General features: G+C 31.1%; 2 protein-coding genes and 1 pseudogene across 2 annotated transcripts; all 3 read left to right on the top strand.

The window, feature by feature from the left end:
* The first annotated feature begins 3,985 nt into the window (after nucleotides 1-3,985).
* On the top strand, nucleotides 3,986-5,165 carry LOC11439951 (uncharacterized). The gene is made up of 2 exons (XM_003630065.4): nucleotides 3,986-4,328; nucleotides 4,771-5,165. Exons 1-2 carry the CDS (start codon nucleotides 4,093-4,095, stop codon nucleotides 4,955-4,957), a joined length of 423 nt encoding a protein of 140 aa, XP_003630113.1. The 5' UTR covers nucleotides 3,986-4,092; the 3' UTR covers nucleotides 4,958-5,165.
* Nucleotides 5,166-11,514: 6,349 nt separating this feature from the next.
* Nucleotides 11,515-13,001, top strand: LOC11442561 (uncharacterized). The gene is made up of 3 exons (XM_003630063.4): nucleotides 11,515-11,710; nucleotides 12,375-12,635; nucleotides 12,731-13,001. The coding sequence occupies exons 1-3, from the start codon at nucleotides 11,687-11,689 to the stop codon at nucleotides 12,776-12,778; spliced, it is 333 nt and encodes a 110-aa protein (XP_003630111.2). The 5' UTR covers nucleotides 11,515-11,686; the 3' UTR covers nucleotides 12,779-13,001.
* A 1,232-nt stretch (nucleotides 13,002-14,233) lies between these two features.
* LOC11432178 (heparanase-like protein 3) lies at nucleotides 14,234-17,063 on the top strand (annotated as a pseudogene).
* Nucleotides 17,064-17,267: the final 204 nt, after the last annotated feature.

Below are 17,267 nucleotides of genomic sequence, written 5' to 3'. Positions count from 1 at the left end.
TTTTTAGAGAATAGAGAATACGTGGGACACACAAGGTGCGTTCTCCTCTGTCAACTGAGCCGGGAACCGAACCACATGCTTAAAAGGGTCCAAATTCCTTACCACTTGGACCAATCCATTGTTGGTTGCCCACTTTATTGTCAATATATTTTACAGTATTTTTCATTTTCTAACCTGTGTTCATTTTGACTTGCTAATGAGAAGATACGAGACTCGTAAAATGAACCGTTGTAATGTAGAGAAAATGAAATGTTAGCTAAGCGATGATGCAATTTTGAAAATAATGAAAACAATTCTTTTGGCATTTTCATTAATTCCACTTCAAGAGTCTGTTATCTCTTTGATAGCAAGTAAAATTAATCCTCAGGGTTGTCGTTTTTGTATATTGCTATACACGCTAATGAGTTTCGAATGTGGTAGAGTTTGAGTGTGTTTATTTGTTTGATTTTTTTTTTCTTCTTTTTTATGTAGTATGGATTTTATTGGTGAGAGCTGTAACTCAGCATATTCTGATGGTGATCATGAACCACCAAATAAGAAGCTTAAAAGGTTTAATGTTTGGAACTACTTTGTTAAAATTGAAGCAGATGGTAAAGAACTGTGTGAATGTAAAACTTGTGGGAAACAGTTTATTTCTGGAAGGACAGGTATATCTCATCTAAACCAAGTCCAACATATTACCAAATGTCCTTTGATTATGAAATCTCGTATTGCCAAGCATTTCAAGCTCAACAAAATTGATCATAGGATGGTTCGTGATTCGGTTACTCAAATGACTATAAAAAGTTACATTCCATTTCAGTTTGCTGAGTGGGATGAATTTAGGGCATTTACCAAATTTGCTTCTTTTAATGAGGCTCGATCTCTTTCTAGAGATAATGTTGTCGCTGATGTGATGAAAGTTTACTTGCTTGAAAAGGATAAATTGAAAAAACAGCTGGCTGCAGTTAAGGGTGGAGTGTGTTTGAGCTTTCATTGTTGGACTTCTTCCACTTCTTCTCATGGTTATGTTACTTTAACAGCTCATTTTATGGATGATCAATGGAATTTGGTTGTCAAAGTGTTGAGTTTTTGTCATTTCAACCCTTCACATGATAGTTTTGAGCTATCAAGGAAGGTGATTGATTGTTTGCAGGAATGGGGAATAGAGAGAAATGTTTTTTCTATTACTATGGATAATGTTTCAGCTAATGATGAAACCTCGCAAAACTTGAAAAATCAACTTTGCTCGCTTGATAGTTTGTTGAGAACTTTCATCACATCGGCAACAGCACCATCTCTAGAAAAACATTTTAAGTGTTGTGCTCGTGTCTTGGACCTTATGGTTGAAAGAGAGTTTAAAGGTAGTAAGTGGTGTATTGGACAAGATAAGGAACAGTTTGAAGTATGTGAGTGTGTCAAACTCTAGGTTGAAACAATTTTGTCAATGTGTTGAAGAAGTTGATGGCGGTGATAGTAGCGATGGCTTGCATTTGGATGTGTCCGGTAAATGGGTTTCTACTTATACGATGCTTAAGAATGCAATCAAATATCGCAGTGCCTTTGAAGTTTGAACACATGGGTTTAAATGATACAGCATATAGTGATTGCCCATCCAGTGAAGAGTGGGAAAGAGGAGAGAAGGTTTGTGCATTCTTGAATAATTTCTTTGAACTTACCAACATAATTTCTGAATCTACTCATCCTACATTGCATACTTATTTAGATCATATTTTGGGGATAAAGTTTTCATTGAAAAAAATGATGTTGATCGAAGATGACAAGATAAGAGATATGGCTTCAAAGATGTTGAATGAGTTTGACAAGTATATGAGTGAATATAGCATGATTCTTGCTTTTGGTTGTGTTTTAGATCCTCGTTTGAAGTTCGAATCTTTGAAGTATCTGTTCGAAAAATTAGGTCATGATACAGAGACAGTAAAAGATAAGGTGAGCCATGTGAGGAAAGTTTTATATTCTCTTTTTAATGAATATGCCAACAAAGTTGCATCAATTTCAATTAGATTACCTGTGAGGGATTCTCGTTTTACTTCTCGGGAAAGGAAAACAGACTTTCTTTCGGAATATCGTGTATGTCTATGTTTTGTTCAGCTTTTTATTTTTCATTTTTTTTATCTTTATTCTTAAATATTTATTTTGTCTTTGATTCAAATTGTCATAGGAATATGTTGAAAAAGAGAGGCTAGAAAGATATGCAGGTGGTGTGACTCAACTTGATCTTTATTTGAAAGAGAGAGACAGAGGTTATTATGTAAATGCTTTACAATATTGGAAAGACAATGAGAAAGAGTATTATATCCTTGCAAGGTTGGCTAGGGATGTATTGAGCATCCCATTAATCGCAGTGGCATCAGAATCTCCTTTTAGTCCTGGCAACTGTATTTTGAACAAGTATAGAAGTTGTATGTTTTCAGAAAATCTGCAAGCTCTCGTATGCTCTCGTAATTGGTTATTTGGGTTCTCACCTATTGGTAAATTTTATCACAACTCATATAGCCTTTTAGAATTTGTTTCTCATGATTAATATATCATTAATTATTATCATTATATTAATCTTGGTTTCATAGCAACACACAGATCAATTTGGGGACGAGATTGAGGAGACAAGAAAAATTGGCAAAAATCTTTCTAGGCAAGTTTCAAAATGTCATTGCGTCCATGAGAACAAAACCGAAGATTCATAGATTGGAAGGACAACTGATTTGGTTGGTTTCTTTCTGCATGCAGACTTGTTACTTGATGTGGCTACTGATTTTCTGTTTGGACATATAATATGTAGTTGGTGTTTATAATCTTCAGATACGGTTGTATTTGATCAAACATGAATTCCAGAAGTTCTAGGATTTTGTATGGGATTTTTCTTTTTTCCTCCCAAAGGCTAGATATGGGTGAAGATGTGATGTTATTGACAAAATGCAAGACATTTTACCTTGTGTGCCTAAATGATCCAAGCAAACAAATGTTGAAAAATTTGGTACATACTACGGTAATTTGTAGTTCTGTAAACTTCGAATTGTGAACCTGATTTTATCCTTCTACTGTGGAAGTCTAAGTCTATATTATTACATGTTTTTTTTTTTTTTGTTTTTTTTCAGTTAGCATGCATTTATAGATCAATCACATCATATGATTATGAAGTATGATCAGTATTCTATTCTACAAATCTAATGAGTTGTTTGCTCAACAATTATGGTCCCTTTGATGTCGACATTTATTCTAATGCAAACGTCATGAATCATATCCATAATTTATTGTTATATAGTAAGCATATTTTGAAGTAAGTTATACTCCCTCCGTCCTAAATTGTATGTCACTTTAGAATATCAATGAAACATTAATGTTACTTTTCCTATTATATCTTTAACTATTTATTACTTTTTCTTTTTTCAATTCTTTCATTTATCTTTCCTATATCATTTTTTAAGGATAATTTTGTAAAACAATTTATAATATCTTTTTCTCACACAATATTAATTACATTTCTTAATATGTGTAAAATGCCTAAAACGTCATACAATTTGAAACGGATGGAGTATATAGTTTTAACATTAGGTGCTAGCTTAATAGTTGTAACTTCAAGGCACTTAGTTTGATGTGATGTATTAATAATTTAATTATGAATCAATTACATACTTTTTTGACAAAAGCAAACTCATCTCATATCATTAAACATAACATCAATACAGTTTGGGGTCCAACATTTTCACCATAATTATCACAATAAGTACAATTTTAAGAACACGATACCTTTCTTGTTGCAAGCTCCTAGTTGGGAGACAATCTCTACCATTCTCCAAACAAAGTTTTACTAGAATTTTGACATTTTAAATCATGCAGAAAAGGTAAAAATAAATAAATAAATAAATAAATAATTTCTCTATATTTTGGGACAAATAATTTTAGCTTACCTTAGTGTTTGAAATATTCAAATATATGGATAGCCCACATGCAAGATGAAAGTCCCACCACGTAGTAGAACGTGTTAAAAGGAAAGGTTGTGCTAACTTCCAAGTACCAAACAAGCCATATACCTTAGCATAAGTTTCTCATCTCTCTAACCTTGAACAATTAGTTTTTTTAATTAGCATTAGCATGGAAAATAAACTTTTTCTTCTTTTTGGCATCTTGGTAATTCTCCAATTCCAGCATGTAACCCCTGCTGATGAAGGTGGCCAAAATGTGGCCACAGATTCTCCAGAAAAACCACGCCTTACCAAATTACTAATTGACACCGTTTCTCTGCTTAGAAAATCCCATGAAAGCTCTTGGGAGAAAATCAAAACTGTCATCCATGATCTTCAGATGCAGTTTTCACCACCAAATTTGGAGTAAGTTTGTAGGTTCACAAAAGTCTATTTCATTTTTAGGATTGAATCAGCATTGATTTGATCTCTACACTTTATTGAATTTTTTAATGATTTCTGCAATTGAAAATTGTTTAATGTTGATATGGTGTCAACAAATCACAAACATGTACAACTTTAAAATAGTTACAATTAAAATCAATCATTTTTATGCATTAAATCCTTGAAAAATATTCAATCACATTAGTCTTTCGCAATAATTGTTCAGTATCAAATAAATTATCAAAGACATTTAACCACGTCTAAAGTCAAAGATATATATGATTTGTTGATGGTGTATCAAATTTAACCTATAATTTTATAACCAAATTAAACTATAATTTTACCATGTATATAATGTAGTAAAAATCCAATTTAATGTATATATGAATAGTAATGTAGGTAATGTTGTGTATCTATATTTCAGTTTCAGGGGAAAAGTAGAACATGAAGGAGTGAAAGAAGCAGTTGAGAGGAGTTTTGACAAAAGCAAAGAATCTGTTGAAGGAACTGCTAAATCAGCCGCAGAATTTGTTGGAGAAACAATTCATAATACAAAAGAAAAGGTGAAAGAGAGTACAGATTCTGATAAGGATTCTAAAGCAGAACTTTGATCAAATTATTTTTTCTTCTTTTAGAGTCATTTTAATCAAAGTTGTAATGCTGTTATTGGAGGAGATGGCTATCTTTGTATTCTATGAAACAATTTATTTATGGTAAAGTTTTTTTTGTTCTTTAGTTTTCATACATTTTACCAATTTAGGCCAATATTTGGAAGATTTGAAAAATTATGTTGCCAATATATAATAGCAATTCACACTACCATTGTATTTTGAGTTTTTTTAATTAGTGGATTTCTAGGCCTGACTTCTCTCTCTCTCTCTCTCTCTTTTTTTTTTTTTTTTGGGTACAAAGGGTCTGATCCCTCTTTTTATTAATTTATCAAGGGTTTTTTTAACCTATGCAATATTGTATAGGATAAGGTGCAATAAATGTACCACTATATTCACCTTAACTATTATATTGATTATCATTTTCTTAAAAAATGATACCACTATATACATTTTTCTTTTCTTTCCCTCTCTCCTCTATTAATCATCTTTCTATTTATTGTATTTTGTGAAAAACTAAATACTAGTAGGCATCTTCTAAATACAATCCAGTTAAATTTTTTATCTTTCACACTAATTTCTTCTTCAGCGTCATTGTGGACAAAACTCACAGTAAATTATACATATTTTCTTTCAATTTCTTTCACGCTTTTCTCATAGTTTTCAATTGCTTTCACCTTTTTCTCAATTAACTACTATATAATTCATATGTTCTAATGTTAAAAAAACTCATGTTATCATGTTATAAAACTATTAACATGCATATGTTATAATTATATCAAACGTTGGCATCTTGACTCAAGGAGTGAGAGCAATTAATCCCTTTATAAGTATTTTACCACTATTATGGAGTATCAAACATTGTTCTCACTAGCATAAGGTGGTGTTTTTGTTTACAAATGTCGTTCCATGTTTTTGGTTTTGTGGTTTGTGATACCCTTATATAAAGAAATGCAGTTTATATTTTTTTGGTTACAAATGCCGTTCCATTTGATCCATGATAATTTTCCATGTGTTTATTATTAGAAGTAGTATTTAATTTTGTAATATTAAGTTATAAAAAAAATAATGATTAATAGGATAGAGAAAATTGTCATTTTCCAAGAAAATGATAATTAATAATGTTAGATTTTATTAAAGATAGTAGAACATTTATTGCACCTTATTCTATGCAATGTTGCATAGGTTAGAAAAACAGTTTTTTCTACATTACTTTCTCTTGTTTAGAGGGTATTTATTCTTATATCAACCAATTAAAATGTAATATACAAATGTAACATTAAATGTCAAATAAATGAGTCAATTTTTCTATAAAAAAAAAAAATCAATTTTAATAAGGTAACTTTTAATTTTTATTTAATTATATTTAGGTATACAATCTTAATTAATTTACACTATAGGGTTTGTAATAATTAAAATTTCACATCAAATTAAACCCATCATTATTGTGTTTGGTAACACGAATAAACTAGCTTATAGCTTGTTGGACTAGTTTATAAGCTTGTTTTGATATAATAAGATGTGTTTGGTAAAAAACTTTTTTCACTAGCTTGTAGCGTTTTTTGAGAAGTTATTTCAAGTAGCTTTTGAGCTTATAGCTGGTAGTTTTTATATTTTCTTCCAATTTTAACCCTATTAATTTAATTTAATTATTTTTTAATAAAACAATATGTCCATGGCTTAAAAATAACGACCAAGTTCATAGCTTATTTTTTAATAAAACAACTGCCATGTTTTCTCCTTTGAAAAAAAACTATCATGCTTTATTTTATTTTTTAATGAACGCTTTATATATATATATATTTCTTAAAAGAAATGCTTTATATTTAACTATAACTAACCTACGGTACGTTGTAAAATTTTAGGGTGTGTTTGTTTCAAGTTATAATTGTTGATTCCCGGGAATAAAATGATTGGAATGTATATGCCTATGTTTGTTACAAGTTTACTAAATTTTATTCCCGGGTATAAAATGTTCCTGGGAATAGAAAAAATTTCCCAAGAAAAAGGGTGGGAATAAAGTTCCCATGGAGATGGGAATAAATTCATAAATAGTTTACCTATTATAATCCCTATTTTTATGGTTCCTAGGAATATTATAAAGCTAACCAAACATATTTTTCCTAAATTCCTTGGAATAAAATTCCCATCTTTATATTCCAAGGAATGTTATTCCTAGGAATAAATTTGATAAACTTGAAACAAACACACCCATATATATTCTTACTTGCATTTTTTCCACCTTTCTCTTATTTTTGGGATTCATAAAAGTAGAGATCAATGAGCTTTTTCCCTCCTATCAGTAAGACATCAGCTGTAAGCTAGTTTTTCAGCTTTCAGCTAGCTTATATCTTATTTTTACTAAACACACCCCACATACGTTCATAAATTTTGTTCCATTCCAAAACCTAGAACACACACAACGTGCAATTTCTTCTTCATTCTTCTTCCCATCTTGATTGTTCAATTCTCTCATTCCAGAATTGCCGTCGTTTCCAATTATCGTGAGAATCGTTGTCGTCCATTTGATTCCAGACATTATGAGAACCAGTGTTGTTTCCAAAAACTATAACCACGAATTGCTCGCGAATTAACGCTCACCTTATGAAATTCATGTTCGTATTAGCATTATTTATTATTTATTTATTTCACTTTGTCTTCTCTTCCATAGCTTTAACCGACCTCACACCGTGTTCACAATCTCAACAAATGTTCATTTTGACAACACAAAATTCACTAGGAACTGAAACAACATAACAACACAATATAATGATTTGATTAAAATAAATTCCAAAAGTAAAATTAATAATCAATATTGTACCAAAAATAAAATTAATAATCAACACATTGAAGATCCATTTATCTTAATCAAACGCAAAATATGTGTAATAAAATACAATTTTATATAATCTCAAACAACTCAATCAAACTCAAATAAAAATGGAAGTATCATTGGAATTCATGTCAAAGTTGAAAGTCACCAACGTCGCATTATAAGTGTAAAACGGTTGCAATCAAGTCACGATAGTAGTGAGAAAGAAACGAAAATGAAAAATCAAATCAAAAAGAAAAATCAAGTCGTGATATCTGATGTGATTATGGAAACAACACCGATTCTCACAATGTCTGGAATCAAAAGGACGACAACGATTCTCAAGGTAATTGGAAACGACGGCAATTCTCGAACGAGAGAATTGAACAATCAAGATGGGAAGAAGAATGAAGAAGAAATTGCACGTTATGTGTGTTCTAGGTTTTGAAATGCAACAAAATTTATGAACGTATGTGGGGTGTGTTTCGTAAAAAAAAGTTATAAGCTAGTTGAAAAACAAGCTTATAGTTGATGTCTTATAACTGATAGCTTATAGTTGAAAAGATGGTTTATTAAAATTGAAGTGTTTAGTAAAATTAGATGTTGAAGTGACTGATAAGTATAAAATGACATAAAAGGACATGTTTATATATATATATATATTTATTTATAGAAAAATTGACTCATTTATTTGACATTTAATGTTACATTTATATATTATATTTTGATTGATTGATATCTTGAAAGGGTAAATATTCTCTAAACAAGAGAGGGTAATCTAGACCTCACCTAGAAAAACCCATTTATCAAACGCAAGAATTATTCCAAAATCAACTTGGGTCCTAATGTTAATCAATGAAGAATGTTAACCGGTGCCCCCGATGCATTGGTTAAGCATCAAATAAAGTAAATTTTTATTAAAAAGCAATGTAATTATTACGTGACAGTTTATATTTATAAGACAAAAATTTTATTTATTGATTTTTTCATTAGTGTCTCGGGCCCCCCGGTTAAAAAGACCTTTAATCAATTAGTCCAAAGTCTGTGATTTTGAATTAAATTCATTGAGTAATTATTAATGTTAAGGATGAATGGCACTTTCACTTTCACTTTCACAACAGTAGTAATACTAGATGGTTTATTAAAATTGAAGTGTTTGGTAAAATTAGATGTTGAAGTGACTGATAAGTATAAAATAACATAAAAGGACATGTTTATATATATATATATATATAGAGACATTTTTTCTAATGTATTTATTTTTTAATATTTTAATTTATGGTTAACTATGTTATGGATCCTTGTAAATATTCAAACTTTTGGTTTTAGTCTCCAATAAATTTCACCGACAATTTTGATCTCTGTTTTTTTTTTTTTTTTTTTGTACAAAAGAGGGCAAAAACTCATTGATCTCTACTTTTATGAATCCCAAAAATAAAAGGAAGGTGGAAAAAAATACAAGCAAGAATATATAAAATTCTACAACGTACCGTAGGCTAGTTATAGTTAAATATAAAGCATTTATTTTAAGAAATATATATAAAGCGTTCATTAAAAAATAAAATAAAGCATGGCAGATTTTTTTCAAAGGAGAAAATGTGGCAGTTGTTTTATTAAAAAATAAGCTATGAACTTGGCCGTTATTTTTTAAGCTATGAACGTGTTGTTTTATTAAAAAATAATTAAATTAAATTAATAGGGTTAAAATTGGAAGAAAATATATAAAACTACCAGCTATAAGCTCAAAAGCTACTTGAAATAACTTCTCAAAAAACGCTATAAGTTAGTGAAAAAAGCTTTTTTACCAAACACATCTTATTATATCAAAACAAGATTATAAGCTAGTCCAACAAGCTATAAGCTAGCTTATTCGTGTTACCAAACACAACCATGATGGGTTGAATTTGATGTGAAATTTTAATTGTTATAAGTCATATAGTGTAAATTAATTAAGATTATATACCTAAATATAATTAAATAAAAATGAAAAGTTACCTTATTAAAATTGATTTTTTTTTATAGAAAAATTGACTCATTTATTTGACATTTAATGTTACATTTATATATTATATTTTGATTGGTTGATATCTTGAAAGGGTAAATATTCTCTAAACAAGAGAGGGTAATCTAGACCTCACCTAGAAAAACCCATTTATCAAACGCAAGAATTATTCCAAAATCAACTTGGATCCTAATGTTAATCAATGAAGAATGTTAACTGGTGCCCCCGGTGCATTGGTTAAGCATCAAATAAAGTAAATTTTTATTAAAAAGTAATGTAATTATTACTTGATAAAAAGTGACAGTTTATATTTTTAAGACAAAATTTTTATTTATAGATTCTTTCATTAGTGTCTTGGGCCCCCGGTTAAAAAGACCTTTAATCAATTAGTCCAAAGTCTGTGATTTTGAATTAAATTCATTGAGTAATTATTAATGTTAAGGATGAATGGCACTTTCACTTTCACTTTCACAACAGTAGTAATACTACAATCCATAAAGTTGAAACACAAAACAGGAAGAATATTAAGAGCTAAGATACTTAAAGCATGTAGCAAGGCCCTTCCCTTAACTAAACAGGTCGAGAGATTAACCTTCTGTAATATTTTTTTACTAAAATTAAAAAAAGTAAATTTTAAAATCCATAAGATATTGATTGTTGAGTGTGAGAGGAGTTAAGCCTCAAATCGTAGATATGACGTCTCATTTTTTTTGCGATCCTGAAGCATTGATCCGTTGTTGCTTCCGCGCTCACCTAAACTCTCCAATATTAGACCCTGATTCATTCACCTTGGTGGAGAGAGATCCTATATTAGATCTAGTTATAGGAGGCGTGAACTCGAACTTTAATTGATTGCTCAGTGAATATTGATTTACCTCCCGATCAAAACAAGAAAAAAAGTAAAGTCTAGCCATGTGACAACGAAGAGAAGAGAAATACTAGTTATTTATGCAAGTAAAGGCAGAAAGCACGCCAAATCCAACGTTACACACTGCTCAACAACGTCCAAAAGAACCAATACAAGACATTGAAGCCCTTGTGAAGGGATGGTGATGGTCCGAATGGAGAGAGGTATATCATGATCATATATAATAAATCAAACTGTCCAATTCGCGTGATCTGATTTGTAAGCATAGCGTGTCAATGACATGACTAGTAACTTTCGTAAATTAAATCATAATAAAAGGCCTCAATTATTTCCTTAAAAAAAGCATCAACTATTAATGAGACATCAATGTTATTTGACGATAGATTTTGATGTAATAAATTATAGACACTAAATCTAAAGAATGTTTCTTTCAAAAAAAAATCTAAAGAATGTACTCCAATATCCCCTTTATAAGAGAGTTTCAAACTTCTCAAATGTGTAACAATCTCTACAAAAAATAAAAATATTGCATTAAAAATAATAAATATTTTTTGCATGTGAATTGGAATATTGTCATCTCATCCACGGGTTACACTCTTAGCAAGATCAAATTATATTATTTTTTGTTGCAATTTAAATGTGAATAGTTAAGTTCCATATCAAATAGAAATATTTGATATATAAATCTAAAAATGTGATGTCAAAATCTCTCAATAATTCTAAACGTTTAATCCATTGACGTTTTCAACTCTATGTTATCAAAACCATAACTAAAAATTGTGGTGTCAAAGTATTTAGTGGTCTAAATGTTTAACCTATCGGCACTCCTAGACTCCCCAACATTTTTCCAATTAAAAAAGGGACACAGAGTTTGTGTTGCATATATATATATATCACATGACAAGGTGACCAATGGATTGATTAAATTGAACATATCAAATAGGCATTGTACAGCTATCACAAAACTGGGGACCTATCTTTCTTTCTTTCTTTCACTCACTCTATTAATAAAAACCCTTTCTCATCTAATTTAGATCTCAATACACACTCATGCCCATGGATGCTCGCAAAGAGGTTAGTTACTTTCCCCTCTCTCTTGTAAAGTTGTAATCACATGCTTATGTTTTTATTTCACCTTGCAAAATCACATATATACCAAAAACAGAGTATTTTTTGTTTGTTCTTTTAAATTTTCTAAATTCAATTTGTGTATCAAAGCCTTTGAATTGAAATTCACTGTTATTTTTTTATTATAAAAGTAATTATAATTAGCCATGCATCCACATAGTGATTGTTGTATTATTAATCTGTTAAATTAGATGCTCATGTACACAAATTCGGTTATTCTTATTCTTTTTCTTTTTTGCCGACTTAGATTTATTGATCATTTTGTTTTGGTTTTAGGATCTTTGAAATTCACCTGGCTGGTGTTAGTGCTAGTGACGCAATACAGAATATTTTTCCACGCTACATTTAATTTTTGTTGTTTTGTTTAGTTGAAGATTCCTACAATTGAATTGGATACTTTGAAAAACGATGATAACAGTGTTGCAGTCGTACAAGTAACCAACCATACCATACACTACCTTTCACTAACCAAGCAATGAAATAGTCAAATTCATGATTCATATATATATATTTTTTTTCCTACTTGTAATTGAGTTAAAACTCGTTTATACTTTTATATTATAAGTGATATAGAAAATGATCCCATGATTAATATTATTAAAATATATAGAAGAATGGAGGTTGGTTATCAGTACCACAGTTTGGGGATTGGGATCAGAAGGGGCAAGTACCTGATTACTCACTTGATTTCTCAAAAATAAGAGAAACAAGGAAACAGAACAAAACAAATATTTCAAGAGCAAGTCTTGGCAATGATGAAGAGTTCAATATTGATTCAACCTCCAGCAGTACTTCTAACACTGTCAGCAGCATTGAACAACAACAACAACAACACACCCCTCGCTATCATCATCAAACACACTCTCCAACTGTAAGAATACTAATTTGATGCATATCAGATTCATTTTCTAGATCTGCAAAAGATTGATCTTAGGTCCATTATCTCCTTATTTTCTTTCGTGGCAGACAAGGAAGAGTTTCCTCAGCTACTTCAACTGCTGTGTCAAATCCTGATATTTATGGTCATGTACGCCACCCTCCACATAGATTTCTCAAGATTCTGGATCCTTCGGTTATAATTGCTTAGATGCTGCCTCTCATTTTGTGATAACTTTGTTCTTTATTTACAATTGAAATGAAAAAAACTTTGGTTTGTGATGAGCTCTGTTAAATTAATTACTTGTTACTGTTGCTTGAAATTTATTTAATACTATCAATCTACGTAATTAGTGGTAAAGGTAGTAATACTAATCATGTAGTAATAGCCACTGGACTATTTGAAACAAAAAAAAAATATTATAAGTGCCTGTGACTAATGATGAGGGCAGCAAATGATGATACAAATCATATGATGAATAAAATCATACGCTCCCAATCACCCCAAAAATAAATAAACTCGTACGCTCCTGGCCTATTAATTTTCGTTTATTTTTGTTCCTAAAGCAAATTTTTCTTCTGGAGATGAATGAATAGTTGTAAATTAGGATGGAGTTGATGATAAACAAATCTCCTTCGGGGGATTACTCATTTCTAATTTGCTCAAAGAGTAATAACCAGAAATCACGCACAAATGTTGAACTATGAATGTTCCTGTTTTTTTCTAATGTACTCAGTTTCAGTGGTATAACCAGCTTACGAAGACATCACTTTGTCATACTCAGACCTTTTTCTAATGAATAATCGCCGAGTTCTACAATTTGAAGGGTATTGTACTTGGAAATATGTGGGGGGAAAGTGCATCACACAAGAGTATTATTTGAATCCTTGAAGAACAAAACTGACAGATTTTAAAAAAGAAAAGGTACTCAACAATTAATGCTTAAAGTATTTTGGAAGATTATACAATTGGTGTTTGGAAAGGCATTCAATCTTTCCAAATTTTAACTTGAACCGTAGGAAGGAACAAATATGGAACTTCACTGCATTCCTAAGTAGAAAATTTGTAACAAATTAACTAATTAAATGACCCCCTCCTTGATCCTAAAACGACTCTTATACTAATCCACTCTAAATAAAACATTTACTTGCTTTAGAGTGAAATATAAGCAAAAGCGGTAGTTGAAAGGTCAATCTTTATGGTTAAAAATTTAGTTCATATACATCTATTTTTCAACTATTATTTTTGCTTTTGTCAAAAAAAAAAAAACAAATTATTTTAAAATATTAATGACGTGGACCAACGAGTGAGAATGTGTTCAATAGAGTGTGACGTAGAGTTTGTCCTTAGCATTGCTCAAATTAGAATTACTAATAAATAATGTTGCAAAAAAAAAAACAATGAAAACTAAATAAAAGCAATATATTCATTGAATAATGAAAGTAAACATTATAATCAAATATATAAAATAATCACAACTTTTTTACTGTCAAATCCAAATTAAATGAAAATAAAATAATAACTAATCGACATCCACCTTGCTATAAATATTCATAATATAAAGAAAACATGTGTGTGCCCGTGCCCGTGCCCGCACGATTTAAGACGCAGCTGTTTTTAACAAGCTTAGCATCAATGGTAGGTATATTTCAGGGCAGGGCTAATGTTATATTCGGATGAAATGCTCTTGCTGGAAGATCTTTCAATCATAGTTTTATTGTTGGAGCTTGGAATTAGGTCAATGCCGAGTCTTTAATACGTTATACTGTTAGTAAGAACTACACTATTCATGGTTGGGAACTTGGTTAGTGAATGTTTGTTTCATTGGTTAAAAATGTCAAAGTAATATCTGCTGCTACTGGCACAATTAGATTGAAAATTGAAAAATGGTTATCTTAAGGCTCTCATCATCTCTATCACAATTCACAAAGCATAACTTCACTTGAAAGTGATAACCATTTGTCACCAAATAAAAATTTTGACATAAATATTTTTGAGAAATGCTACCAACACACTTTTCAACACGATTTGTTAAAACTTACATGGAACCCACATGATTTGGTGGGTCTCATGTGAGTTTCAACTAATCAAAGAGAGTGTGTTGGAAAGTGTGTGCTAGAATGTGTGTTGCTAGCATTCCTCAATATTTTTTGTTATCTTTTGTTAAAATCAGAAAAGGAAAACTTATTTCTATTGAACTTATGCTGTTTTTTTATTGGGCAGACAATGAATTGTGTGGTAATGGAGTGGGAATAAGTGTTGGTCCATATCAATATGCAAATGATATAACTATTTAAGAAACATAGTTCAAGATGTATATAGAGAAGTTGAGCCAAAGCCACTAGTCATTGCACCTGGAGGCTTCTTTGATGAAAATTGGTTTAAGGAGTTCTTAAGCAAATCGGGTGAATGAGCAGATGTGGCCACCCACCGCATTTATTTTCTTACATCGATTTTAACAGAAATCTACTTACATGCAGGATATAATGATCGCATAACCGAAAAAATTCTCGATCCAGCCTATCTTGATGGAGTGGCTGGCACATTCAGCAGCCTTAAAAATGTGTACTTCAAAGTTCAGGAATCACAGCTAAAGCATGGGTTGGTGAGGCTGGAGGTGCTCACCATAGTGGCCATCATCTTGTATCTGATGCATTTTTCAACAGCTTCTGGTTAGTGTAACTGCGTGTGATTTAACAATATATCAGTAGGACTTCCTTAAAAGTGTTTTATTGATATAATCAAATCGCATTCAGGTATTTGGATCAACTTGGCATGTCAGCTACTTACGGCACCGAAACATACTGCAGAGCGCAGACAGACTTTGATAGGAAGAAACTATGGTTTATTGGATACAACTACTTTCATGCCAAATCCAGACTATTATAGGAACTAAAAATTGAATTTCATGGTTAAAGAATGAGCATCAGAATTAATTATGGACTGATTCGGTTCTGCGTTTCTGTGTCATTCTTCGTGAGCTGATATATGAGATTATTTTGTGCTATCATTTTGCTTCATCACTAGCCTGCCACTTGGTTAAAGGTCCTATTTAAAGTAAATTCATAAATCATAATGCTATTTTATGACATCAATAGAGTTGTGATTTCTTTCTTACAGTGCTCTTCTTTGGCACTGACTCATGGAGAACGGGTCCTGTCAACTACCTTCTATCTATGGAACAAAGAAGATCAGAACTTATGCACACTGTGCAAAGGAAACTGTGGGTAGAGTTGTGTATTAATAGTTATGTTATTTTGTTAAATCTGATTTGTTGATACTCTCTTACAGAAGGGCATCACACACACTACTGCTTCTCAACTTGGACAACAGCACCACAGTTGATGTACAAGTGACCTTAAATTATGTGGGAGAATCACAGAGAAGAGAGTACCATTTAACAGCAAAGGATGGAAATTTACGTTGCCAAACTATGCTGCTAAATGGTAACATTTTAAGTGTAAACTCAGCTGGTGATATTCCTCTATTGAATCCTATCAATAACCAGTTGATCTTACAACTAACTCTACAGAAATATGACAAAGCAAAAAAATGAAAAATTATTGCATGGAAGTTTGGTGAGATTTTGATGACACAAGATGTTGAGATTACTCAGGTTGTCTTCTATGGCTGAAACTTGATACCAAAGCATCAAAAGCTAGTAGTACAAATAATTGATTTAGTGCTGTTTGAATGCCTCTCATACCGTAGTGGTTTCAACTCCTTTTGAAATCAAGTTGTTAGCTAACTGCGATGTAATACTTGTCACAAATATTGAAGCCAGAGGCGTAAGAATAGACACCTTAAATGATTAACTACCAATTCTCAGTATGTATGTAGCCTCAGTCCTGTTAAATAATTGTGAGAAAAACAATGAAAACTATAATGACAGAGAAACATATAAAAACATTAAATTCATTCAACAATGACAGTAAACATTACGCAAAGTACTTCAATTTCTACTAAGGAGAATTTGTTTAGAGTCTAAAATTGAAATGAGTAAAACCACATTGTATTTCAATAAGTAAGTTTTCTTATAATCAAATATATAAAATCAACATAGCTTTTTTAGAATTATTTAAATCTTCATATGACTGTAAAGGGTAAAAATAATGAACTCAGATACACCATACAATATTCTACTCCAACAGACTGTGTGCAAAGCAGTAGAGGATTTGATATATCCAAAAATAGTAGCTCAACTTGCGTCGACATCTTTCAATGTTTATAAAAACCAAACTGAATCAGATACTATCATCTTCCAAATTTTCTAATGCTGATTTGGAACAATATCAATGATGAATGCATTAGTTAATGGTAGGTATATTTCAGGGTTTAAATGCTCTTGCTGGAAGATCATTGAAGCCTGGTTCTGCTGTTGCAGCTTAGAACTTCGCCAATGCCGAGTCTTTTATACGTTATACTATTAGCAAGAATTACACTATTCATGGGAACTGGTAAGCAAACTATTTTAAGAAACATAGTTCAAGAGGTATATAGGGATGCTGTGCAGAAGCCACTAGTCATTGCACCTGGAGGCTTCTTTGATGCAAATTGGTTTAAGGACTTCTTAAGAAAATCAGGGAAATTGGCAAATGTGGTCGCCCATCACATTTATAACCTTGG

The sequence above is a fragment of the Medicago truncatula genome, chromosome 8, assembly GCF_003473485.1.
Source record: "Medicago truncatula cultivar Jemalong A17 chromosome 8, MtrunA17r5.0-ANR, whole genome shotgun sequence".
In the NCBI taxonomy this organism is placed as follows: Eukaryota; Viridiplantae; Streptophyta; class Magnoliopsida; order Fabales; family Fabaceae; genus Medicago; species Medicago truncatula.
This window is presented reverse-complemented; position numbering and strand designations above follow the sequence as displayed.